Source organism: Aethalodelphis obliquidens, unplaced genomic scaffold (genome assembly GCF_003676395.1).
Source record: "Aethalodelphis obliquidens isolate GAN/ISIS:26980383/991018 unplaced genomic scaffold, ASM367639v1 scaffold10, whole genome shotgun sequence".
Lineage (NCBI taxonomy): Eukaryota > Metazoa > Chordata > Mammalia > Artiodactyla > Delphinidae > Aethalodelphis > Aethalodelphis obliquidens.
This window is the reverse complement of record NW_020837954.1, coordinates 1,201,988-1,229,566: the sequence shown is the minus strand read 5'-3', so window position 1 is coordinate 1,229,566 and position 27,579 is coordinate 1,201,988. Positions and strand designations below refer to the sequence as shown.

At 41.4% G+C, this 27,579-nt stretch overlaps 1 protein-coding gene across 1 annotated transcript in view; it reads right to left on the bottom strand.

Moving 5' to 3' along the window:
* Positions 1 to 483: 483 nt before the first annotated feature.
* The window catches only part of LOC113622956 (dehydrogenase/reductase SDR family member 2, mitochondrial-like), a 162,890-nt gene continuing 135,794 nt past the window's right edge, over positions 484 to 27,579 (bottom strand). Inside the window, 4 exon segments of the mRNA XM_027111723.1 lie at positions 484 to 634; positions 930 to 985; positions 1,337 to 1,471; positions 1,795 to 1,835. Of these exon segments, the coding sequence (XP_026967524.1) occupies positions 484 to 634; positions 930 to 985; positions 1,337 to 1,471; positions 1,795 to 1,835 (383 nt within the window).

Sequence of the window (27,579 nt, the reverse complement as noted above, 5' to 3'; positions counted from 1 at the left end):
TTGGTGAGGGTGACCTCTGCTGGTGTTAACTCCTCTGTACTTCTGGTTTGTTATCTGTGTACAACCAAGCCATCTCCTATTGTGCTAGGGATGTACAGGTACTTGAGAAACCGTCAGTGTGCCAGGAACTGCCCACAGCTGCAAATGGGCTGAGGCCATACCCCTTCTAGATTCCCTTCACCCTTGGTCAACATGTCCTCTGGTCTAGGCTGCTCACCTGATGGCGTGGCCCAGACTTCATCTCTGAGAATGCTGCTCTCTTGGTAACTATGCTGTTGTTAGGCCATGGTTCCTAATAACCAAGGTGGGAAAGGGGTGAAGAAAAATGACAATACTCAAAGACAGTTTTATATTGTAAACTTTCTTTTCTTTCCTTTACTATTTTACCCTCTGGTGATTCTGAACTCAAAGTGTGTATATTGAGCACAGGCTCGTCATTAATAGAGGTTTTCCAACACGGTGGCCCAGAACCACATGGGGCCTTCACATCAAGAGGCAAGCCTGAGCTCTGTGCTCATACCCCTCAGAGGTGGGGGAGAAGTTGGGCACCATGATGTTCTTGCCAGTGATGTAGCTGGCATCTGAAGAGCACAGGAAGGACACCAGTTCTGCACAGTCCTCAGGCCACTCCACTCTGCACAGAAAGAGGAGGTGGGGCTGAGAGTGGTGACACCTCCCCATGAGCTCTGGGTTCCTGTGGGATGCTGTGAAGTCAAGACCCTCATGGGGATGAGTGGAGGGCTGCAAATGGAGATATATGGGCTCTGCAGGGACTTATACTCATCCCAGGGCTAGGCGGGTGATCAGATCTCAGAAAGAGGAATGGGTAACAGCCTGCAGAGTGATGGCATGTGATCTTTTATCCATCACAAAGCTTCTAAGGTCACGTTAATCCAGATCCGGATGGCTACTGCCTCATCACAACATACCTCTGTATTCCATGGAATCTTCCCAAACAGTTCCACAGAGTTGGGTCCTCAAAGAGCTAAAGCAAAGAACAATAATAGGTCATTGTTACTCAGACAGATGCAGTTACATTGGGGGCCACACCATGCACGTGCCCTTGTGGAAGCATGACCCTGCTCAGAGGTGAGGCAGGTGGGGGAACATTCCCTGCCCCTCCCTTAAAGAATCAAAACCCTAAAATTGAAACCCATTCTCCTGTATTGTGGGCAGAAGCTGCCAAGTCTCAAAGCTGTGGACCAGAATCTAGGTGTGTTGGGCTTGAGGATAGACTCCACGTTTGTGAGCGTGGGTCTCTTTGGCTAAGGTCTTGCCTGGGGAAGACAGCAATGGGACGGTGTGGGAGGGTCCAGGAGCTGCCTTTGGTCCTCACTATTTGACTGCAGTCTGTGTTGATGATTCCTGGCACCAGGAAGTTCACCCAGATGTTCTTTGATGCCAGCTCCACTGCCAGGGTCTGGGTGAGTCCCAGCAGGGCCATTTTACTGATGCTGTAGGCTCCTGTTTTCTGTGGGCAGAAAGGGAAATAGATAAGTAACCTAGAACTGAGAATAAGGGAATGTCACTTGGATCTCCTGGGTTCTGCCTGGGAGTTCATCCCAATAGCACCTCCATATCATCACAATGCCTGAAAAAGAGGGTAAGAGGCTCCCACTAAGTGCATTTATGTAAAAGGCAAGATCTGTGACACCCAGTGATGTCATGTCTGCATGTGGGGAGTCCTGAGGAGCAATTGTCAAACCTTGGATATCTCTATGCACCCAATCTTCCAGATGAAATGAGAGCAAGTTTCCTCTTGGCTCACCTAGAGCCACAGACAGTCATATTTACGGCAAGTGGAATATAGGCTGCCATTGAGGAGACCAGGACCACTGAACTTTGCCTGGGAAGAGAAAGATGGGGTGGCATGTGAGCTGAAGACACTTGTGTGTGACTGAGAATGGAGACTATGTGGATGAGGGGGAGGACTGTGAGCGTGAGAGAGGTTGCTGGTGCAGGTATATCTCTCCTTTTCCTTTTAGGTCTTCAGTGATGTTTCTCAAGTTGTATTGCCAGTAAAGACATCTGTGTTTGGATTTTGTTTTTGGAGGAAAAAATTTGACTATAGATCACATTTATCTAATGGTAATATCATGTAATATAATAGGTATATAATTTTAAAGAATTTGTCCATTTCAATGCAATTCCAGTTTAGGTTTGGAATAAAGATCTCTGTCACTATCATTCTCTTAGTGCCTTTTTATTGTCTTCAGGATCCATATGATGTCTTTTGTTTTTTAATTCCTGATACTGGTTATTTGTGCCTTACCTCTTTTTTCTTGATTAAACACACCATAAACTTGTCAAAATCATTTGTTTTTTTAAAAAATAAACTTTTGGGGACTTCCCTGGTGGTGCAGTAGTTAAGAATCTGCCTGTCAATGCAGGGGACACGGGTTTGATCCCTGGTCCGGGAAGATCGCACATGCTGTGGAGCAACTAAGCCATGTGCCACAACTACTGGGCCTGTGCTCTAGAGCCCGTAAGCCACAACTACTGAGCCCGCATGCCACAACTACTGAAGCCTGCGCACCTAGAGCCCGTGTTCCGCCATAAGAGAAGCCACTACAATGAGAAACCCATGCACTGCAACAAATAGTAGCCTCTGCTCACCACAACTAGAGAAAGCCCGTGTGCAGCAACGAGGACCCAACACAGCCAAAAAAAATTAAAAAAATAAACTTTTAGTTTTCTTAATCCCTATGTTATATTTTGTTTTCTTTTCCATTAATTTGTGCTCTTTATTATTTCCTTTCTTCTTTTTTTCTTTTTTCTTTATTTTTTCCTTCTTTTTTTGTGTGTGTGTTTCCTTTTCCCCCCCGTACATTCCAGTTTTGGTTTTTGTTTAACATTGACAATATAATACTCTGCTAACCACTATCATTTACAACTCAGAGATATATATTTACTTCAATGTCTGTAAAGAGGAATCTAAAATCTGTATTTTAAGCACAGCAGTTGAGCTGAGTACATTTTATATAATGTACTGAGGTTTATGTGTCCTAGTTCAAACGACTTTTTTCTTTTTTTAAGTTTTTAAAAATTAATTAATTAATTTTACTTATTTATTTTTGGCTGTGTTGTGTCTTTGTTGCTGAGCGTGGGCTTTCTCTAGTTGAGGCGAGCAAGGGCTACTCTTCGTTGTGGTGTGCGGGCTTCTCATTGTGGTGGCTTCTCTTGTTGCGCAGCATGGGCTGTAGGTGCATGGACTTCAGTAGTTGTGGCACGTGGGCTCAGTAGTTGTGGCTCACGGGCTCTAGAGCACAGGCTCCGTAGTTGCGGTGCATGGGCTTAGTTGCTCCACAGCATGTGGGATCTTCCCAGAACAGGGATCGAACCCGTGTCCCCTGCATTGGAAGGTGGATTCTTAACCACTGTGCCACCAGGGAAGCCCAAACAACTTCTTGATTCCTAGTTTTTTCTAGAATTATACCTTTGCTAGAACTACAAACTCAATAGTCAACAGAAATGAAAAACTTAATAAAACATATCATTGTTGTCTAAAGTAATCACATTTCCCCCTTGTCATACGGTACTTTTTAGGTTGGCCGAACTATTCAGTGTAAACTGATAGCTTACTTTGAATGAACACAGTTTGAAATACTTTTCCTTTATAAAACATTTTTTTTTGCCATCATGACAAAAAAAAATAGCCTCACATGTTATGAACATAAGGAATATCTTAAATAATTTCACTGTAGTGCTAAAATTTGACAATCTTAAATCCCTTAAGAGAAGACCAGTGTTTCTGGCCTGTCCTATCTTATATAAAATGGTCACGAATTTGACCACTTGGGGTTTAGTTGGCTATTATTATTGCAATGTTTTAAGATGGTTGCTTAGCACACTAATTTTCTTTTGTAAATAAGCATTTAAGGCTATCAACTTCCTAAGAACAACTTTAGTAGTTTATGTATACAAGAGCAATTTCATTGGGTTCAGCAGGAGACGGCTCACAAAGCCCGATTGGATTGGTCCAGGAAAGAATTTGGGGTAGGGGAAAGCAGTCAGGAATTGAACACTGACAACTTTTGAGAAGTTTTTCCTAAAAGGGAAGGAGAAAGGGGGTCACTCCTGCAACAGCAGTGTGCAGAGCTTTGCATAAGCTCTCTCCAGGAAAATAACCATGAATGGTGAAAATTATTCTTAAAAAAACAAACTGGAAATTGTCCTAAAGGCATATAGAGGACGATGAGAGCTTCATTCAAGAAAAATCTACTGTCTTGGTAAGAACTCCATGAACCCAATGAAACTGCTCTGATCAAGGTTGCCCGTGCCTTTCACATGGCTACGTTCAACAGCCCAATCCCATTTTCATCTTACTTGGCAGCAGTATTTGACACAGTTGATCTCACCTTGAAGGGCTTTCTTTGCTTTTGGGACACTACACTGTCCTGCTTCCTAGTTCCTGGTAGTTGTCTTCCTACCTCATTTATTTCTCCTTCTCGGTCTCCTTTTCTGCTGCCTCAGAACCACTCCTTTGACCTCTCGTCCTTTTTATCTACGCTCACGTCCTTGATGATCTCATCCGGTCTCATGGTTTTCAGTAATCATCCATTTGTTGATGGTTTTCAAATTTGTATCTCTAGGCCAGGCCTCTTTTCCGGACTGCATACCCATAATATACTGCTTACTTGACATCTCCACATGGTTGCCCAATAGGTTTCTCAGACTATTTATCTACAAAACAGCTCCTGATCTTTCCCTCCAGGTCTGTTCCTTCCAGTCTTCCCCATCATTGCAGTTGCTCAGAAACCATGGCGTGTCGTTGAGATTTTTCTCACTCTGTGTCTAAACTGTCAACAAATCCTTTTGACTCTACCTTCAAAATTTATTCAAAATCTGATTTCTCCCAGTCTCCACTGATGCTCCTTGTCTCTTGCTTAGATTGTGTTGAGAGCTGCCTAAGTGGTCTTCCTGTTTCTACCTTGCCCCCCTTAGGCTGACTCTGAACAAAGCAGTCAGAGGAATCCAGCTACCTCTTTGACCTCATCTCCTGTTGCTGCCTCCCTTGCTCCAGTCATACTGGCTTTCTCACTGTTTCTTGAATATACAAAGCACATATCGGCCTCAGGGTTTTTGCGTTTGCTGTATCTTCTGCCTGGAGCACCCTTTCCTAAATTTATCCCCATGGCTCATGGCTCACTCCCTCATCAGGACCTCTGTCAAATATATCTTTCCCTCTGGCCTGAAATTCTGCAATAAGAGAATCATCTTCATGGACTTTATAGGAATTTCTTTTCAAAATCAAATATACTTGGGGGACTTCCCTGGTGGTCCAGTGGTTAAGACTTGGTACTCCCAATGCAGGGGGCCCGGGTTCGATTCCTGGTCAGGGAACTAGATCCTGAATGCTACAAATAAAGATCCTGCACTTGGCAACTAAAAGCTCCGGTACGCGGCAGCGAAGATCCCACACACAGCAATGAAGATCCTGAGTGCTGCAACTAAGACCCGGTACAGCCAAATAAATAAATAAATAAATATTTTTTAAAGAAGCTATTAAAAATCAAATATATTTGGGAGGGATAACACTGAATCAATATTAGACATAATACCCTAACATTAAGAATTTACTGTATTGCTTTTTCTTGCAGATAGCTAGCTGAGAGCGGAGTAAGAATAGAAATTCGGTAAATTTTGAATGATGCTCTTACCCAGTGAGGATGAAGAGTGAAAAGCATGAATGGAGGACCCTGGGCAGACAGTGAAAAAAGTACATGGGGAATAAGGGAGGTCACTGGGTTAGAGGAAGTCTCAGAAAAGGAAGATGGAGAGAAGATGGAGAGAAGAAGGATGTGGAAGACACACTGTCCCTTCTAAGACTTTCTACACCACCACTTTAGCATAGGGAGTATAAACAGCATATTAGAAGTATAGATGCTCCAAAATCCTTTGAGGAAAACCAGATAAAACTAAGAAATGGATTAAAATGTATCAAAAGTACCTGAAATTGGCTCCACAAACTGTGGAGGGCAAGTTTAAGTTCTACTTATTTTGCTACTGTGTAAGCCTCCCAGTTCTAGATTCTGCCATATATATGTCTCTTGTTTGGCCGGTTCTAATTTGTATTCTTTCATTATAATAAAACTATAATCATAAAAATAGTTTATACATATTTTCATTATAATTCAGTTCTAGATATTTTCTAATTTCAATTATAATTACCAAACATATGAAGTTTTTAAAAGTAACTTTGTTATTGATTTCTAGTTTAATTGCATTGCAGTCAGAGAAACTAGTACTTTTTATTCAATAACTTGAAGTTTGTTGAGGCTTCTTTTATGGCCAACATGATCAAATCTTGTAAATATTCTCTCTGTGCTTGAAAAGAATGTATATTCTACAGTTGTTGGTACATTTTCTATGTGCATTCATTAGGTCAAGTCTGTTAATCATGTTATTTTAATCCTGTTTATTCTACTGATATTTTTGAGGGTACGGGCCCACTTGCTCTAATTAACTACTGAGAGAGAGGTGACACTATCTATCCCACTCTAATTGTGGATTTTTCTTCTTTTCTTTGTACTTCTGTAAAATTTTGCTGTATATGTTTGGAAGCTGTCAGTGTATACAGAGCAATTAAAATTTTTATATCTACTTAGTGAATTGATCCTTTCAACATTCTGAAACAACCATTTCTATCTTTAGCAATGACCTAATATCTCTTCCATCTCATATTACTATAGTGATACCAGCTTTCCTTTGATTGAAATTTACCTTTCATTTTTGTCACTCTTTTCTTTCAACCTTCAGTAATGGTTTTTTTTTTTGGTATGCGGGCCTCTCACTGCTGTGGCCTCTCCCGCCGCGGAGCACAGGCTCCGGACGCGCAGGCCCAGCCGCCCTGCGGCATGTGAGATCCCCCCAGACCAGGGCACGAACCCGCGTCCCCTGATTGGCAGGCGGACTCTCAACCACTGCGCCACCAGGGAAGCCCAGTAATGTTTTAAAAATATATTTCTCTTGAACAGAGCATATAGTTTGATTAAGAATTCTAGCTCGGCTATCTTCGTATTTTAACTGTAATTACTGATACATTGGAATTAATATCTAACATCAAATTTTGTGTTTTATTTTTTATTCCCCAGTTCTTTGTTTTCTTTCCTTTTCCTTCTTGTTTTCTTTTGGATTATTTTTCCTTTTTCCATTTCCCTCCTCTACTAGTTTGAAAATATATTGCGTACTCTCTTGCCATTCTTGTAGCTGTTATCCTAAAAAGTCAAACAGGCCTGTTTACCTTATTAGAGTTTAAAGGTAATACCCTTACTCTCTCTCTCAAAGAACATGAAAATCTAACAACACCTTAACTCCATTTCCATTCTCCTGATTTGAGTATTATTTTCTTTGTATATTTTTATAAAACATCATTATTGCTTTTTATAGTAAAGGGTTATATTTGTTCATACGTTACTATATTCTGTGCTTTTCAATCTTATTTTCATCTTAGATTTTCCATATGGGCTCTCATTTTCCTTTCTGCCTGCAGTACATCATAGACTTTCTTTTCATAAAGGTCTTCTGAAAGTGAACTCTGTTTTTGTATGCCTGAAAATGTTATTACTTTGCCCTAGTTTTTGAAATATATTTGTAGGTATAGAATTCTAGGTTGATAGCTATTTTTCTCAGCATATAGAAGATCTCATTTCATTCTTTATGATTTCTTTTGTTACCAATGAAAAGGCAGTCTAACTACAGTACCTCTGTTCCTTTTGAAGGTAATCTCTCTTTTCTTTTTGGGTGTCTTTTAAGATCTTTTCTTTTTCATTTGTGTTCTGAAATGGTTCATGATAATTCTCAGACTCATTGTGATTTAAGTGTAGAATTAAAAAATATATATATTTTGCTTGACACTTACTTCTTGGATATGTGAATTGGTAATTTTCATTAGATCTAGAATTTCTCAGATATCATCTCTTCAATTATTGTCTCTTCTACTTTTATTTTCTGTCTGTTATCATTGTGAGTATTACTTAGATGTTAGTGTAACTTTCTTGCTTTCTCCTCCATGTCCTTAACATATTTATCATATTTTCCATCTTTTTGTATTTTTGTTTTACATTCTAGAGTAATTTCCTTAGTTCCATCTTTCAGTTCACTGATTCTCTCTTTGGATGTGTCATATTTGTTCTTAAGTCCATCCATTGCATTTAAATTTGAATAATTATATTGAAAATTTCTAACATTCTTTTTCTCTACATTTCAAGTTTGCCTGGTCATTCTTTATAGTTCTTTTGTTCTCTTAACACATTTCCTAGCTTATCTTTTATTTCTTGAAAAAAAAGTATATTTAATTATTTTATAATCTGTGTCAGATCATTCCAGTATTTAAAGAACTTGAGGGTCTGTTTCTGTTGTCTGTTGTTTATGCTAATTTTTGCTTCTTGCTCTCTGTTTTTGTTTTTTTTTTGCGATACTCAGGCCTCTCACTGTTGTGGCCTCTCCCGTTGCGGAGCACAGGCTCCGGACGCGCAGCCTCAGCGGCCATGGCTCACGGGCCCGGCCGCTCCGCGGCATGTGGGATCCTCCTGGACCGGGGCATGAACCCGTGTCCCCTGCATCGGCAGGCGGACTCTCAACCACTGCGCCACCAGGGAAGCCCTTGCCCTCCGTTTTAATTATTATTTTGAATGTGAGCTGATCTTACCTTAACATTTTATTTTTAAGAACTATGTAAGGTCTGTGATTAAGGTAAGTTCATTTAAAGAAGTTTTTCTTTTGCCTCTGTTAAGCACCTGGGGCCAATATTCGCCTGGGATAACTTTAAATTAAATTTTTTTTTTTTGGCCGCGCTGGGTCTTCATTGCTGTGCGCAGGCTTTCTCTAGTTTTGATGAGTGGGGGCTACTCTTCATTGTGGTGCACAGGCTTCTCATTGTGGTGACTTCTCTTGTTGCAGAGTGCGGGCTCTAGGCATGCAGGCTTCAGTAGTTGTAGTACATGGGCTCAGTAGTTGTGACTCGTGGGCTCTAGAGCACAGGCCCAGTAGTTGTGGTGCACAGGCTTAGTTGCTTTGCGGCATGTGGAATCTTCCTGGACCAGGGATCAAACCCGTGTCCCCTGCATTGGCAGGTGGATTCTTAACCACTGAGTCACGACGGAAGTCCCTAAATTAAATTTTTGACTTTTTTTTTTTTTATTGCTTGTTTGTTTGTGTGTATGAGGGGTGTGTGTGTGTGTGTGTGCGTGTGTGTGTTGAGTCATCTCGGCAGCAGGAATTTAGATTAAAAATCTGCATGAGGGCATAACTTGGGGTCCAAATCCTTAGCCATATTTTTCTTTTCCCCTCCATTGGTTTCTAACTTTGCAAAAGCTAATTTTCCTTGTAGTCTTCCAGGGATCTATTTCTAGTTCATCTTTTAATTGAGGGGTAGTTATTTGGGGTCCCAGCTTCATGACTGGAGTGTCCCCTACTGGACTTTCTTCCTTGGGCAGGCCTTGTTTTTGTCTCCTATATCCTGCGAAGCCATGGAAACAGAAGCTAAAGGGTTTGGCATTTGTCAAACAGGATTTGGAAAATACCCACAAGGCAAAAGCTGACTGCAGGGCTCAGCTTACTTCTCAAGGCTCCTAGTTTCACTTAGTTTTTTGGTTTAAGACTGTTTAACTTTCTTGCTTGTGTTTAAGATGATACATTAAAATTTTTTTATCTTTGATTTTTAAATTATTTACCTCTGCTGCATTGTGTCCTTGTGGTTTCTTCCTCTTTCTAGCTGTTTATACTGGCTCCCATAACCAAGGTCCTTTTTCTCTTCATACTTAAAATTTAGAAGGATAGATGAAATATGCTCAAGGTTATTAAAATGCATGATCACATGACTTCTTGCTAAAAAAAGTCAGAGCCTCCTCCCTGCCTACTGCATAATATCTAGACACCCAGTATTAATACTTGTTTCCTTGTTTCATGCTGTCTGACCACTTCTTTTTATTTCCCAGTGGTTTTTCGGGTTGCTCTTTGAACCTTCTCTAAGCTTCCCATTATTTTTTCAATTGTTTCCATTTATTCTTATCTACTTGTCAAAATCCTAACTACCCTTCACAACCCAATTTAAATAGAGCTTCCTTCATGAACTCCTGCCTTGCCCACAAGGCTGGAGAAAGTAAGCTTTTACTTGCTCAGATCGTGTAACTAGTAAGAATAGTAGTGGCCCCTGTGCTTATGCCCCTTCTAGCATTTATCTCACTAACTCTAAGTGACTGTGTTGCATTTATCACTTTTAACAGGGTGCCCACCACCTAGTAATTGCTTACTAGATATTTGTTAAAGGAATGAAAACCATGAATGAATTGAGATTTGGCTGCAGTGAAATAATGATGTTGTAGGGGCCCACTAGACCCATGAGTTAAATTCCTTCGCCACACTCTTCCCCTCTGCTGTCCAGTTGTGTCAGTTCAGCTCTGATCTGGAAACATTTACTTTCAAGTAGCCATTCTTGGTTTTTAAGTGCTCAGGCTTTGAATGGCATCAGGACTTGTGTACACAGTGAACTTGTGTTTTCCTGATGTTTAGGATTCTGACCCTCTGCTCAAATCTCCACAAATCTATAGCTATGAACTGATTTACATAAAACCAATTCCCTTATTTAAGCACTTAAACTTTAGTAAATCTTAGGCAAATGTCAAAGCAGATAATGCTTTCGAGGCAAATATACACAAATTCGTAATCTTTTTTCTCAGAAACTTAGCTCCTGTGGTTCCTATTCATTCATTATGGTTCCTTACCTCTCCTTCAGCCAAGGATTCAAAATAGAAGGGTTTCCTTGTCCTCCTACTTAACTTTTTCTCAGTGTCACTCCAGGCATTTGATTCTTAAATCTCTGGGGCTTCATCTTGTCCAAGGACAGAATCACTTTCTCACCTTTCCCCAAACCATTTCTCAGTCTTTTTGACAAGGAAGAATCTGCTTGGGGGAAGCAAAAGGCTAAGTATTTCTTTTCTTCTCTCTCTCTCTCTCTCTCTCTCTCTCTCTCTCTCTCTCTCTGCTTCTCTGCTCCCATCACATCTTTATTTTGGAAAAAAAGATACAGAATCTAGGAGTATACTAGTTTCTTCGTTCTTTCAACAGACATTTAATGGGAACCTACTATGTACTGGGCACACAGAATATAAGGATGACTCTATCATAGTGTTAGTTTTGATACTCAAAGCTCTCATGTTCTGAACTGGGCCTGCAGACACAAAATGGTAATTATCCATTGTGTTAGGAGATAAATATGATTAACACAGCTTTATGGGGACAAAAGGGAAGGAGGGGTACCTCACCTAACCTTGGGGTTGGAGTGGTTAGATAAAATATCCTGGGGAAGACAATACCTGAATGGACTCAGGAAAAGGAGCTTCTATTATTATTAACTTCTTTATTGGAGTAAAATTGCTTTACAATGTTGTGTTAGTTTCTGCTTTATAACAAAGTGAATCAGTTATATGTATACATATGTCCCCATATCTCTTCCCTCTGCGTCTCCCTCCCTCCCACCCTCCCTATCCCACCCCTCTAGGTGGTCACAAAGCACCGAGCTGATCTCCCTGTGCTATGTGGCTGCTTCCCACTAGCTATCTACCTTACGTTTGGTAGTGTATATATGTCCATGCCTCTCTCTCACTTTGTCACAGCTTACCCTTCCCCCTCCCCATGTCCTCAAGTCCATTCTCTATGTCTGTGTCTTTATTCCTGTCCCACCCCTAGGTCCATCAGAACCTTTTTTTTTTTTTTAAATAAATTTATTTTATTTATTTATTTTTGGCTGCGTTGGGTCTTTGTTGCTACATGCGGGCTTTTCTCTAGTTGTGGTGAGCGGGGGCTACTCTTCGTCCTGGTGCACGGGCCTCTCATTGCCGTGGCTTCTCTTGCTACGGAGCATGGGCTCTAGGCACGTGGGCTCAGTAGTTGTGGCTCTTGGGCTCTAGAGTGCAGGCTCAGTAGTTGTGGCGCACTGGCTTAGTTGCTCCACAGCATGTGGGATCTTCCTGGACCAGGGCTTGAACCCGTGTCCCCTGCATTGGCAGGCAGATTTTCAACCACTGTGCCACCAGGGAAGCCCAGAACCATTTTTTTAAGATTCATGCTTTTTTACAAAAAAGGTTCACTGTAAATTTTTTTTTTAATGTTTGGGAAAATTCATGAGAAAATTCAGGGAAAAGTTGTGAAAGGCTTCAAAGTGGATCCCAACTTTGAAATGGGTTGGGTGTCTTCAGTGGAAGACCAGGTTTTGCCTAGCATACTCTTCCAGGTGATCGGATCCTGTGGGGGTCACTACACCTTTCATTACCTTTGAGCTATTTACAACTCTATGAGTTATAGATAACTGATAGCCATGCAAATGATTCCCATCCATAGATGCAAATAAATGGTATCTGGAGCAGAGTCAATTGATTTCCCTCCCCCACTGTGGAAGAAATCAGCTTTGCATCTATTAAGCAAATTTATTTTAGTCTTCCTTATGGTCTCTCTCTATGTGTGGTTCTTTGAATTAACTTTTGAATCATTTATAATATCTTAGTGGTTCCCTTCATGAATTATTGAGTTAAATAAAAATTTTGGTACTTGTTCACATTATATTTGCATGACAGTCATGACTTTACCTTTTAAAAAATTATCCTTCAACAGAAGAAAGTAAAAATTTGATGTCAAGTTAAATATTGCTTTTTTAAAAAACAATTCCCCTAGTTACCTCTCTACATATCCATTCTCTTTTTTTTTTTTGCGGTACGCGGGCCTCTCACTGTTGTGGCCTATCCCATTGTGGAGCACAGGCTCCGGATGGACGTGCAGGCCCAGCGGCCATGGCTCAGCAGGCGGACTCTCAACCACTGCGCCACCAGGGAAGCCCTCCGTTCTCATATAATATCCATGTATTCAATTTTGCAGAAAGGGTCATAGTTCTCATGGCTTTTCTTTGTTCCTTTCTCCATCCCTCCCTCCCTCTTCCTTCCTTTCTTTCTTTCCATCTTTCCTTCCTTCCTTCGTCCTTCCTTTCTTCTCTCTCCCTTCCTTCTGTCCCTTTCTCTCTTTCTTTCTTTTCTTCTTTCTCTTCCTTCCTTTCTCCCTCTTTCTCCTTCTTTCCTTCCTTCTTTCTTTCTTCCTTTCTTTCCTTAGCTGGTTCTTCTTTCTTTTTATTTTATTTTATTTTTATTTATTTATTTTTGGCTGCGTTAGGTCTTCATTGCTGCGTGCAGGCTTCCTCTAGTTGCGGCGAGTGAGGGCTACTCTTTGTTGCAGTGCGTGGGCTTCTCATTGCGGTGGCTTCTTTGGTTGAGGAGCACAGGTTCTAGGCGCGTGGGCTTCAGTAGTTGCAGCATGCATGCTCAGTAGTTGTGGCTCGTGGGCTCTAGAGCGCAGGCTCAGTAGTTGTGGTACACAGACTTAGTTGCTCTGTGGCATGTGGGATCTTCCCGGACCAGGGCTCGAACCCTGGTGTCCCCTGCATTGGCAGGCAGATTGTTAACCTCTGTGCCACCAGGGAAGCCCTCCTTAGCTGTTTCTTAAACGAAGAATGAAGTACAGAGTTTGGGAATACAGGAGGGCACACCAAGCAAGGAAGGTAGCATGAATCGAGGCAAGGAGAGAAAAGCACAGTGGGAGAAACTACAACAAGTTTGGTATTCCTGGAACATCCAGTGTGAAGTGGGGATAGGCTGGAGATGAGGCTAGAGAATTAGTCAAGGGCCAGATGGTGGCAATTATTGAACGCTGAGACAGAGAACCTGGGCTTTATCTAGAGGGCAGAGGGAGACACTGAAATTTAATAAGAGCGGCGAAAGGGTCAGATATTGACATGGTTAGATTTTTGCCTTATAGAAACAACTTCTGTGTGAGTTTGTGTGTGTGTGTGGGGGGGGTGCGTGTGCCCACGCGCGCACGCGCGCACACATGCATACGCTCATGCACAATTAAACTTTCCATCTTTTTTTGCAGAGGTGAGAGGTAGGAGGAAAACCAGGCATTTGACATCCCCAAAGTCAAGTGAAGATAGCATCTATGGAGAAGAGTTATCAGCTGTACCAGATGCTTCTGGTAGCTGAAGTAAAAGGAGGACTGAGTACTGACCCCTGGATTTTGCAAGGTGGAATTTACTGGTGACCTTGACAAGAAAGGTTTCAAAACATGATTGGAGTGGGTTTAATAGAGAAGGGGAAGATAAAAATAAGAGACTGTAGTCTTTCAAGTAGTTTTGTTGTTTAAGAAAAAAGAAAAAGGCAGAGAAGTAGGGCAGTTGCCAGATGGAGAAGATGATTAAGAGGAGAGAAAAATCAACACATCTGTAAACTGATGTGGATGGTCTCAGTGATCCAGGATAGAGGGTAAGTTGATCAATGTAGGAGAGAGAGCAGATCACAGGAGGAATATCCTTGAACAGGCAGGAGAAGATGGGACCTAGAACACAAGGAGTGAGCTTTTAGCTAAGAGCACCTATGATTCATCCGGAGTAAGAGGAGAGAAGATAAATAGGAAGAAGTGTGCTGGGGGCTTGTGGAAGGTCTCTCTCATTGCCTAATTTTCTCACGGAAAAATGAAGTGAGGTCTTCATCTGAGAGTGAAGTGCTGGAGGTTTGAGGAGAAGAGAGAGAATGAAACAGTTGTCAAGAGAGTGAGAGAGTAATGGAACTAGAGTATGATGATGGGCAGCGTTAAGGGCTCGCTTAAGATTGGTTAGTGATAGTGGCACTGGATTATGTATTTTATGATGCAACTTGATAAAATAAGCTTTAACTTATTTTAACTTATTTAACTTTCTGATAAATTCATATTGACTCTGAAGAAGACAGTTGGAATTTCTATTCATGGCTTTTATTTAATATATCTTGAAATTTTGGTAGTATTGGAAAACAGTCTAAAGAGACAAGTGTCACTAAACAGTTCAGCTTCATTCGTCCAAAGGTGACTTTTTTCTTAGTAATGACACAATCTAGGGATTGAGTGTTGAGAAGAGCTGAAAAGAATTTTTTTTTTTGGCTGCGACGGGTCTTAGAGGCGGCGCCTGGGCTCTTCATTGTGGCGCGAGGGCTTCTCTCTAGTTGTGGCATGAGGGTTTTCTCTCTCTAGTTGAAGTGCACAGGCTCCAGGGCTCGTGGGCTCTGTAGTTGTGGTGCGTGGGGTCCAGAGCGCATGGGCTCTGTAGCTTGCAGCACCCGGGCTCTCTCATTGAGGCACGGGAGCTCAGTAGTTGTGGCGCAGGGGCATAATTGCCCCACGGCATGTGGGATCTTAGCTCCCCAACCAAGGATCAAACCCGAATCCCCTGCTTTGGAAGGCAGATTCTTTACTAATGGACCACCAGGGAAGTCCTTGAAAAGAATGTTTATTTTTAAATACTTGGAAACGCTAGTTTCAGCATTTGCTATTTTGTATCAATGCTATTTTTGCTTTGCTCCTGTAGAACTCTCCCCCATTATGTGTTCCTTGATAAGAACTGAGGTGTGGAAAGGTGTTTATATGAAAATTGTCCACACACGCACTGCCCCTGACAATGTATCTGAATTCAGAACATCCCAACACAGGCTAAAACACTTAATTTCTAATATACCAGGCTACACTCTTAACAAACTTAAGTATCAAAAAGAGAAAGGTAAGAAGCCCTAAGGCATTTAAATATTAAATGAAGTATCCCAGAAACCAATATGTAGAACAGTCTTTGTTGGCAACTGGGAGGTTTTCTCATTCTGAACCAATACATCATAGTAGAATAATATAACTTTCTTCCCTTTTCGAGATTGGCTAATGGTAAGGGGAGGTAGGAAAGGAAATTTTACATAACCTTGCACATAGGTGCTTTCTCAGGCAGGTCGTTTTTAGAAAGGACCACCTCTAGAAGTTGAAGATCTGGAAGTTGATTTCTTTTTTAAAAAAATTTATTGAAGTCTATTTTACTATAAAAATTAAGTATACAATTGAATCATTCTCAGTAACTTTGCCAAGTGGTGCAGCAATCTCACTAAGACATTCTTAGAACGTTTTCATCACTCCAATAAGATTCTACAAGCCCTTTACGGGTAATTCCGTTCTTACCCCCAACACCAGGCAACAACTGATCTACTTTCTGCCTCTTAAATTTTATAAATTTGCCTTTTCTGAAGCTTTCATATAAATGAGAAAATTGATTTCTTAAAGGATATGTATGCCTACTTGTAAAGTCTTTATATATGTATTGTTCTACAGCATTCTGTTGCCAAAAGGATGGGACACTTGTCTCAGGCATATGGGGTTTTGGGAAGAATATATATCTGTATAAAATATTCTATATATACTTTAAAAAATATTTATTTATTTATTTATTTAGCTGGGCTGGGTCTTAGTTGTGGCACATGGGATCTTTAGTTGTGGCATGCGGACTCTTAGTTACAGCATGTGGGATCTAGTTCCCTGACCAGGGATGGAACCTGGGCCCCCTGCATAGGGAGCGTGAATTCTTAACCACTGGACCACCAGGGAAGTCCCGATGTATACTTTTCTTACCTTGGTGGTGAGTCCCAGGTGCTTTGCTCGATGCCTGGGGAGAATCCGTGTGACAATAATAGCTCTCAATGTCGTGCAGGTCCTCGGGTGTCTGGGCTGCTGCCACTCCTCTCCATGCTTTAGGTCAGGCCATCCCTTTCTCCTCCTCCCAGGACACACCCACAAGATCTCCATGTCCTCTTTCCAGCCTTCACTTTTTTGAGTCATCAGAGCCCCAAACTAGGACGGAGGTTCCTATTGAAAGACACAAAATCATGTTCTGTCCATCATGTAGGGCCTCTTGAACACCTTCCCTTATCATCACAGCGAACAGTGACCTCTGTGACTTTCTATAGCACTGTACTCATCTGCTTCCAGGACCCCTGTTTCTTTTCTTGTATTTTAGGTTAACCACTATTCATTCAGTTGTCCAAGTCAGAAACTTCAGAGTCAGCCATGATTCTTCCTCTCACTTCTTCCACATCCAACTGTCACCAAATCCTGCCAATATTATATCTGCTCTACTTAAGTCAATCTTCTCCCCATCCCACTGTTGCTATATCTTATTGCGGTGGTCATGTATCTGGCCTGGAGTGTAGTTGTAGCTCTTTTCTGCTGTTACTTCCAAACTAAGCTGGGGTGATCTTTCCAAGGTGAAAAACTGATCAAGTCCATCTCGTTGCTAAAATTCAACAATGGCTGTCCATTGACTTTTATGATAAAGTTTAAATTCTTGGCTTCTTGTACTAAGATTTTGTTGATTTGTCCCTGACCTCTCTCCCTAGCTTCATTTCCCTTTGCTTTCACAAGCTCCTTTTACTAGAAACATAACAATTTCCCTGTATTTCTATGCTTGTATCCTCATCATCTGGGTTGTTCCTACTCTTTCCTCAAGACTCAGCACAGGCATCATCTCCTCTGGAGGCAGTCACGTCTGCAGAGAAGCCTTCTTGGATACACCTATTTGGTCTTTCCAACCAAACTCTATGTCTCAGCCCTGTGCCTCCTCCCACCCCCAACGAGGCTGATAGCACCTTAAGGGCAGAGTCAATGTTTTATACTTCTCCAGAGTCAGGTTTGCATTTATTGTTTGGAGTTCTCTTTTTAAAAATGACGTCTCTCTTCTCTGTCGATGCCTTGAGCCTCTTATTGACATCATGAGCCTTGTGTGTTGTGACCCAGAGAGTCAAAGCCTGAGATTCAGCTGGAGAAAGTGGGCCTGTGGCCAAGCTGATATTGTTTTCTGTTACAATCAGCATCTTTCTTCCTAAGGAGGGTCCAACAGCACTTTTTTTTTCCTTTTGAGTGCTTACTGTGTATCAAACTCAGGTTCATTAGGTGTTTTCATCTTTATAAAAACCCACTGAGGTATTGATAGGTGATACTATCCCCATTTACACACAGGAAAACTGGGTCATAGAGAAGTTAAATAACTTGCCCAACCACATGTAATCACTGTTCATCAGCTGTGGGATTTGTCTCCAAGCCCCATGCTCTTAACTTCTAGGATATCTATTTATATATATCTATGTGTGTGTGTGTTTTATGGGTCCAATAATGAAATGGATCAAATGTTGTGAGCTTAAACTCAAACAGTTTTGCATCCTGACCCAACACATCTTTGGACGTAAGAGGGTGTCTAAATGTGGGCTGAAGATGAGAACCAAGGTAACTATGGGGCCTCTTTCCCTGTCCTGCCTTCATGTGGGCTCAGCCTGGGCTTCCCTTTAAGGGTTTGCTTGCCTACCCTTTTCCTAATTCCTTGATATAGGAATTATACCTGGAATAATTCTGTTCTTTTTCAAATATTGCATGTCTAAGTCTTGTAGCAAGATACAGGATTCTGCAGCCAGTTTTAGAGTCAGGCTTAAATATACAGAGACAATCCTTCTATGTTAGACAGTTTCTTGCCAAAGCATGCCTAGTATAGTTTGGCTTTCCTGCTATGAGTCCACATATGCTTTTTCGTTTGTTTGTTTGTTGCTTTTTCGGGCCACGCAGAATGCGGGATCTTAGTTCCCTGACCAGGGATCAAACCCGTGTCCCTCTGCAGTGGAAGTGTGGAGCCCTAACCCCTGGACCGCCAGGGAATTCCCCACATATGCTGTTGAGAGGAAGATGATTTGCATCCTTGGCACCTTGACAGGTAGCTGGCATTATAACCTACTCTTGCAAGTATTTGTTTTCTTTTTGATTATTTTATTCAGAACAAATAATACTATGACTCAGGTCATGAAGGTATAACTGTGTTCCTGCCCCAAGAAAGGACCAGTTTGTCCCATCTTCAGGCAGAGGACTCCTAGGAATATCATATAAAATTATATATAAATATATAATTATACATATACATGTACCTATATACATAATATATACATATATACACACATGCATACACTGTAATTTTTTATTTAGCAGCTCTCATCCCATTTGCTTCATTTAACGTTCTTATTTTTCTTATAATTGCTTTCTTTTCCATGGTTCTTGATGAGGCAATTTTGTTCCTTCTATTCGGTCTCTGCCTCCAAATTTACCTTTAGCTTCACATCTATGTCTCTGAACATATACTCAGCCAGGAACTCATGTAACTATATAACTTGGTATGTTCATGTAAATGTGTTTACATGCTATACACCACTTTGTAACTTTGCTTTTTTCATGTTATAAGGTGTCCTGGAAATCTTTTTGCATCAGCATTTAGTACATTTACCTCATTTAATAGCAATTCTGCCCTTTTTGGCTGAAGGAGCTCGTGAGAATATACAGAGACTAGCAGCCATGTTTCAATCCTGCAGTAAACCTGACGTCCAAGTGGATATTGGTGCTGAAGTTGGACAAAAATCATATTGTAATGAGACCTGGGCTTGGCTGTCAGTGAAACTGTTCTTTAGAACTCTTAGCGATTAGAAAGTGAGCAAACAAGGGGCACAGAAACCTGTCACACTGACACAGTGGCAGTAGGGTCTTAGGGAGGCCATTCTCAATCTTTCTACCTTCGAGGAATGCTTGAAATAATTTTCAAGGGAAGGTCTCAAGGAATTCTGGCATAAACACTTATATCTGAAGCAGTGGTTTGTTACTATGATAGTAAATTACAGATATAATAATCTAATATTAATAGTCAATGTTCTTTTGAGTAGAGAATCATACTTTCTGTGGATCTGTTTACTATGGCCAATTTATTAGCCTACTATTTTTGTGTGGTTTCCCTTCCCCACAAAGGATATTCACTCTATTGCACATAAGTAGTGCACCCGAGGAGACTTCAGTTTTCCCTTGATTAAAAAAAAAATCCTACTTGATTTAAAAAAAAACTTAACTAAATAGGTCTAAAAGTTTTATCACACCATCATACTGTAAGAAATACTAATGAGGTATGGTACATGGTATTTAATATATGCAAGAGTAATTATTTCTCCTATTTAAAGCTAAAAAGATTTTTTTCTGTTTTTTTTTTTTTGGCCAGTGTATCGTGAATAGAATCAGGTAGCTAAAGATTAAGTAACCTTACTTGAAATTAATCTCTTTCTTTCCTTTTCATAAATTTTAAAAACTTTTAAGGCAAACATAATACATTTCTGTTAAATAACTGGCTTAAGCCAAAGTGGGGATTCAGTTTTTGAAAGGTCAGCTTGATAGATTTAACTTAAGCAAGGGTTGTAAATTTATTTTAATTAATGTTATTTATAATACAAAAACATTTGACAGTTTTGAATAGTAAAGCAATTAATCACAAGCCAAAGCAATATGAATAAAAGTAGCCTAAGACACTATGTTATTAAGACTGAAAAAGAGATTTCTCACTAAGTGACATGATCAGGCTGAAATAAAGGTCTAGCAATTACAAAGTTATTATGCATATATATAAGTTTCTTGATCTCTTCTGTAGGCCTATATATACATATAAAGTGTTATTTATTTATTTATTTATTTTTTTTGCGGTACGCGGGCCTCTCACTGCTGTGGCCCCTCCCGCTGTGGAGCCCAGGCTCCGGACGCGCAGGCTCAGCGGCCATGGCTCACGGGCCCAGCCGCTCCGCGGCATGTGGGATCTTCCCGGACCGGGGCACGAACCCGTGTCCCCTGCATCGGCAGGCGGACTCTCAACCACTGCGCCACCAGGGAAGCCCAAGTGTTATTTTTGAAGCTAAAAAGAAATAATAAAATCTGTGTTTTTCATTTAAAACCCGTGCTGGAAAATTTATGCTGGGACAGCAGACACCACGTCTACAACCTCTAGTCACCAAGGAGTTTGTCCAGGTTGGAAGAGGGCAAAACGAAGAAACTACTGAAACCAGAGGACAATAGCGTGAAGGAGTTATCTCATTTTGTGAATCAATGTCATCAGCTTCCTCAAAAACGTTTACTAAAATGATTGTGAGAGTGACTAATTTAGGGGCAGTTTCCTTGCTTTTGAATACTGCAGCATGGAAGAACACATTGGGGTTGATGTAGGACCCACAGCTCACTACTAAACAAATGCAGATATCTATGCATGATCCAGACACACGGGAGGTTGTTCCTAAGCCTGGTGGACTGTATAAAAGCTGCTCTAACACTTGTTTACGCTGAAGAAGGGGGATTATTCTCTTCCTATAAATGCCTAGTGGAACTCTCCCTATGAAGGGGCTGATATACTTTGTATGAAAACCATGGTGGATTAGTTTTATGGTGATCATGATATTTATCTCAATTGACAAGATACTGTACCAATTTGGACCACCGAATAACATTTCTTCAGATCAAGGAATGCACTCATCCTCAGAGTAATTTTTTAAAAATTATTAATTAATTAATTAATTTTTGGCTGCGTTAGGTCTTTGTTGCTGCTTGCGGGCTTTCTCTAGTTGCGGCGAGCGGGGGCTACTCTTCGTTGCGGTGCGCGGGCTTCTCATTGCGGTGGCTTCTCTTGTTGCGGAGCATGGGCTCTAGGTGTGCGGGCTTCAGTAGTTGTGGCTCGGGGGCTCTAGAGTGCAGGCTCGGTAGTTGTGGCACACGGGCTTAGTTGCTCTGCGGCATGTGGGATCTTCTCGGACCAGGGCTCGAACCCATGTCCCCTGCATTGGCAGGCGGATTCTTAACCACTGCGCCACCAGGGAAGTCCCAGAGTAATGGTTTGATAGAGAATTGGAACAGACAATTGAACATTGGTTGCCTAAAATGAGAGGGAGATAAAGGCTTGAAAGGCTGGTTTGTCTCCATCATGAGTGTGTGCTCAGACTAAACATGGGGCGGGTTAGGAGGGTCCCCACTAGATAGATTCCTCCACTGTTCCAGGGGATCTGGGGAGGCATGATGGTATGACTGTACAGTGTTTCCCACGGAGGGGAGGATGTTTCCCACGGGGAGGAGGATGGTGTGATCATACGATTTTCCCCCATATCACCTCAACTTTTTTCTCTTTTCTACACATCAGCTTTCTTTTTTTCTACCCCATGCAGTGATCCCAGTAAGCTAACTTTCATACTTGCCTACTCTCTTCCTCACTCTCAAGTCCAAGCAGCAGCAGAAACACTTTAAGATCTCCTTTTACAGCATGATTTTTCCAAAGATTCTATTTCCTTTTAAATCTTGTTAATTGAAGCCAAAGCATTTTTCCCAAGCGCTTTCATTGGCTTGTTCAACTGGCTCATGTGATAAAAAAGGATCTGCTAAGTAGGCGTGTTTTTGGAGCCATTCTTATCTTTAAAGCACTCAGCAGAATCTGGCCCACGACTTTCTGGCACATACACCAGAAATTCACCTTTGAGTTCAAATACCCCATTAGAAGTCTTCCTCTGCTGACCCCGGAAGTTTCACTATGTAGCAGAGATTTTTACCCTTTCTTTGTCCAGGTTTCCCCACAGCTTTAAAAACAAACTTGAGTGACCTGGTCTTTGTTAATAAAGTTAACCATTTTTGTACCACCATCCAGAACTGTTTTTCATTTAATCTCCTAGACTTTTTGACACCATCACCTCCCCGTGAAGAAAGCAGTGTGTTGTGATGATGTCAGGACTGTCTTATTTTACACAAGGGGCAAAGCCTTTCACAGAACCAACCGTTTATAGGGCGCCATCAGTACAAATGCCAATATCCTCCGAGATAACCTTTCGTTTCTAGATACTAAACAAAACATGAAATATATCTTGGCCTTTGCTTGTTTCAGGTAACACTTTGCAGTAGAAATTTTTTCTTGAATTTTACCATTATTTACACGTTAATAAATGTTGCAGCATGACATTCATTAGTGAAATCTGTCGACTTACCAACCTGGATATAGAAGAGGTTGTTTTCAGTTTATTAGATAAAAAGCTTTTTAACATCATGTGACAAGTCATAGATACATCAACATATCCTGCTACGGAGATTTTTCAGTGTCTTGTATTGTATCTGTCCAAGTATTTTACTCACTATAATTTTACATCCTGGAATTAGGAGATTTTCATCACCTCTGTAATTTTTCCTTTTTAGGCAGTAAGTTTGCTACTCCATCCCTTGCTTCCTGAGCTTTTCCACTGACCTTTTTTGTAAACAAAAGTTTTTCTCTGTTTGCTTTGAGATTCCAGTAGCCGTTAGAAATATTCAGCACTTTTCTGGGTCAAATGGTTGTGATTTATCGTTAAGTGGCTTTTCCATTTTGCTGGAGCCATTGCTGCATTTGTAAGTTGTTTGCCTCAAATGAAGTACATGCACTAGGACAACTTGGATTACCAGCATGTGTAAAAATCCATTGAGGGGGACTTCCCTGGTGATCCAGCAGTTAAGACTCTGCGCTCCCAATGCAGGGGGCCCAGGTTTGATTCCTGATCGGGGAACTAAAATCCCCCATACAGCAACTAAGCCCGCACACTTCAACCACTGAGCCCATGTCCTCTAGAGCCTGTGTGCTGCAACCAGAGAAGCCCGAGTGCTGCAACAAAGACCCGGTGCAGCCAAAAAAAAAAAAGATCAATTGAGGGGTAGTTTTCATTGTAGAGAGGATTTTTTTATAGACCACTTTTTGCAATGGTGCAGTGGAATGACTCAGAAGATTATAATTCTTCATCACTAATCTTATCAGAATTGGCCATAGGACATGGCCTAGAATTCTCTTCTGTCTCACACCTTATCTTCAAAAATTGCCCCACTGGACTTGTTTGTGAAATACAAATGCTAGTAAAATATAAAACAGAAGGGCCTAATAACTTAATGAGAGAATTGCAAGAAACAAAAAATCCACAGTACAATTCACTTCTAGCCTACGTAATCCAAGTTTGTAACATTTACAATAGCAAAGCTCTTGGGGGGCATCTGTGTGGTATGAAAATTTCCTTCTGATTTTTTGTCAACCCTGTAGAGGTCCTTCACTCCTGCCAGGTGGTCAGAGTTGTGTCAGGGAAAGTTGGAGTGGTAAATCCAGAGGGAGGTGGTGACGTCATCAGCTAACCCCTCCCTTCCATGCAATATACAGTGCTTACCAATTATCAGTGTCCTTCCCTATCTCGAATCAAAAACTGAGGATGGGCTCAACCAAATGACCACAGTTCTACCCTCACTGCCACAGGGAGCTTTGAAAGTATTCTAATTAAATTGCTAACGGAGCTGCTCTGTCATTGGCCATCACTGGCAAATTTCAGCATCACCCAATTTGCAAAGTTCAAAACTTGTTTATTATTATTTGTCAATCTTTTTAAAAAATGTATTTTATTTATTTATTTTTGGCTGTGTTGGGTCTTTGTTGCTGCGTGCAGGCTTTCTCTACTTGCGGCGAGCGGGGGCTACTCTTCATTGTGGTGCGCGGGCTTCTCACTGCAGTGTCTTCTCTTGTTGTGGAGCACAGGCTCTAGGCGCACGGGCTTCAGTAGTTGTGGCACGTGGGCTCAGTAGTTGTGGCCCGTGGGTTCTAGAGCACAGGCTCAGGAGCTGTGGCACACGGTCTTAGTTGCTCCATGGCATGTGGGATCTTCCCAGACCAGGGCTCGAACCCGTGTCCCCTGCATTGGCAGGTGGATTCTCAACCACTGCACCACCAGGGAAGTCCTATTTTTCAATCTTAATCTCTCTTGGAAACTTGACTGAGAAACTCAGACTGAGAGGTTTACATTATAAGTATGCCCAATTTTGCCAGCTTAATAAACAATGACACCCTATTTTGAAATGTCTCCAAAGACCCAGATAATTATGAATTTCAGTTACCTGGGGAGGTCCCTTCCCTGCTGTGTCCGGGAAGAACTAGGCATGTTTCTCAGGTCTCATGGCCGGTCTGGGCTGCTTACCTGTGTAGCTAAGAGCTCTCCCATTAAGTGCAAGGATCCAGGAGGCTCTGCTGGGATGTTGCTTCCCTGGAATGGGCCCCAGTTGGGCTGCTATTTCTGCTCCCACTAACACCCCTGCCACCTCTTTGTTTAAATTCTTTGTTCTGCCTTTTGAAGTTGCAACTGCCTCCGCTGCTCCCCTCCTCCCTCTTCACCTCAGACACTTTAATCAATCCTCTCAGAAACTTCCAAGTGACAAAATAAAATTTAAAATATCTGTTCCCCAGAAGGCATAAAGGAACAGACTGATAAATCTGTATAAAAATTTTAAACTTCTGTTTGGCAAAAGACAAAGACAGACTGTGAAAACGTAATTGCAGAACATATGATAAAATCGCTAATTGCCTTATTTTGCAAAATAACGCTCATGCAAATGAATGAGAGAAAGTAAAACAACTCAAAAGAAAATACGCAAGTTATAAGAACGGACAGTTCACCGGAAAAGTATAAATGGTCTATAAAATTATGGAAACATACTCATCTCACTCACATTTTAAAAACATGGAGATCAAAACATCAACAAGATACAATCTTTCAACTTTTAAATTGGTAAAAAAGAGAAGCTTCATAACCCAGAGCTGGCAAAAGGATGGGGAAATAGGTACTTTCAGATGTTTCTGATGGGATTTTATTTTTTTTAAAGATTCTTTTGTTGTGGACCATTTTTAAAGTCTTTATTGAATTTGTTACAATATTGCTTCTGTTTTATGTTTTGGTTTTTTGGCCACAAGGCATGTGGGATCGTAGCTCCCCAACCGGGGATCGAACTGGCATCCCCTGCACTGGAAGGCAATGTCTTGACCACTGGACCGCCAGGGAAGTCCCTGATGGGATTTTATTTTGTTGCAACCTTTGGGAAAGCAATTTAGCCTATCTATCAAATATTTAAGTGTGTGTATATTTTGACTGTATTGATTGAGAAATTTCAGTACTTGGGGTTTACATCGTGAATATGCTTGCTAAAATTTCCCCTCAATTTATGTGCAAGAATGTTTGCAAGACATTGTTTAATAACAATTTAAAAAGCAAATTTGTTTAATAGCAAACAACTTTAAAAAAAGCAAACTAATATCTATTGGTAGGACATTTAAGTTGGAGTATATCAATATAATACAGCTGTTAATAAAGGAGATAGATCTGTAAGTGCTTATGTTGTTGGTTTTTTTTTTTGTTTTTTGGCTGCTTTGGGATTTTTGGCTACACACGGGCTTTCTCTAGTTGCTGCAAGCGGGGGCTACTCTTCCACGCAGTGCGTGGGCTTCTCATTGTGGTGGCTTCTCTTGTGGAGCACGGGCTCTAGGCACGCAGGCTTCAGTAGTTGCAGCATGCAGGCACAGTACTTGTGGCTCGCATGGGCTTAGTTGCTCCGCGGCATGTGGGATCTTCCCGGACCAGGGATGGGACCTGCGTCTCCTGAATGGGCAGACAGATTCTTAACCACTGCGCCACCAGGGAAGTCCCTGTAAGTGCTTAAAGGGAAAGGTGCCCAAAGTATATTCTGAAGCAAAGAGAACAAGGTAGAGAACAATGTGATAGAAATAAAAATTACCCGTCCATACAAACATGTCCTAGTAAATGCATTCAGCATTTTTCTAAAAAAATGTGCAGCACACACACATACACATTAGCAGCAGATTCCATGGAGAGAAAAACTATGGAGGAAGAAAGATTTTATTTTTCATTGCACACCTTCCTGTTCTCTTTGAGGTTTTCCTTTTTTTTTTTTGAGGGAACTTTGGACTTAGAGGGTTGAATTCAGTACAGTCTTTGGTTCATGGAACTCATTGGTTGGGGCAGGACCCATAACCCCAATCCCCAGTTTCATTTGCCTCTTTCCCCTTACAGAAAACCATCCAGTTAAATGTATATGCGTTCAGTTGTATGTGTTCTTTTAAAATGTGTATTGTCTGTTGGGTGTAGTGTATTAATTTATATAAGTGCTATACACTCTAGATCTCATTATTTTCTTCCTGTTTTCTCTCGGCATGATGCACATTGCTCTGGTACGTGTCATTGTTGCTTCTGACTGCTACACGGTACTCCTTATTTTCCAGTTTATTTCTTGGATAGACTCTGGATAACCTCCAGATCCTTACCACCACAAACAGTGGAATAAACCTTCTTGGAGATGTCTTCATGTGAATTTGAGTGGGAATTTTTTGGAGAAATATATCCAGAAGTGGGGCTTGCTGGTCACGAAATACAATGATGTATAACTAAGAACTGTCTGATTGCTCTCCAGGGTGGCTGCACCAGTCCACACGCCCACCAACAGCATAAGAGGTCCTGCTATCCCCACATCCCTGCCAACACTTGGTATTCTCAGCTTTATTATTTTCACCAGCTTAATAAAGTAATATCTTATTATTTTAAAACTTTGTGTTACCCTGATAGCTAATGAGTTTGAGCTTCTCTTCACATGTTTGCCAGCCTTTTTGATTTCCCCTTCTACAAACTGTCTTTTCATTTCCTTTGCCCATTTATCTTTTGGGGTTCCTGTTTTTTACTCTTTTTTTTTGGTCGGTACACAGACCTCTTACTGTTGTGGCCTCTCCCGTTGCGGAGCACAGGCTCCGGACACACAGGCTCAGCGGCCATGGCTCACAGGCCCAGCCGCTCCGCGGCATGTGGGATCTTCCCGGACCGGGGCACGAACCCGTGTCCGCTGCATCGGCAGGCGGACTCTCAACCACTGCACCACCAGGGAAGCCCAATTATTATTATTTTTAATGATATGTTCTCTTTTTTTTTTGGCTGCACTTTGCTGCTTGCAGGATCTCAGTTCCCTGACCAGGGATTGAACCCAAGCTACAGCAGCGAAAGCCCAGAATCCTAACCACTAGGCCACCAGGGAACTTCCTAGTGTCAGCCT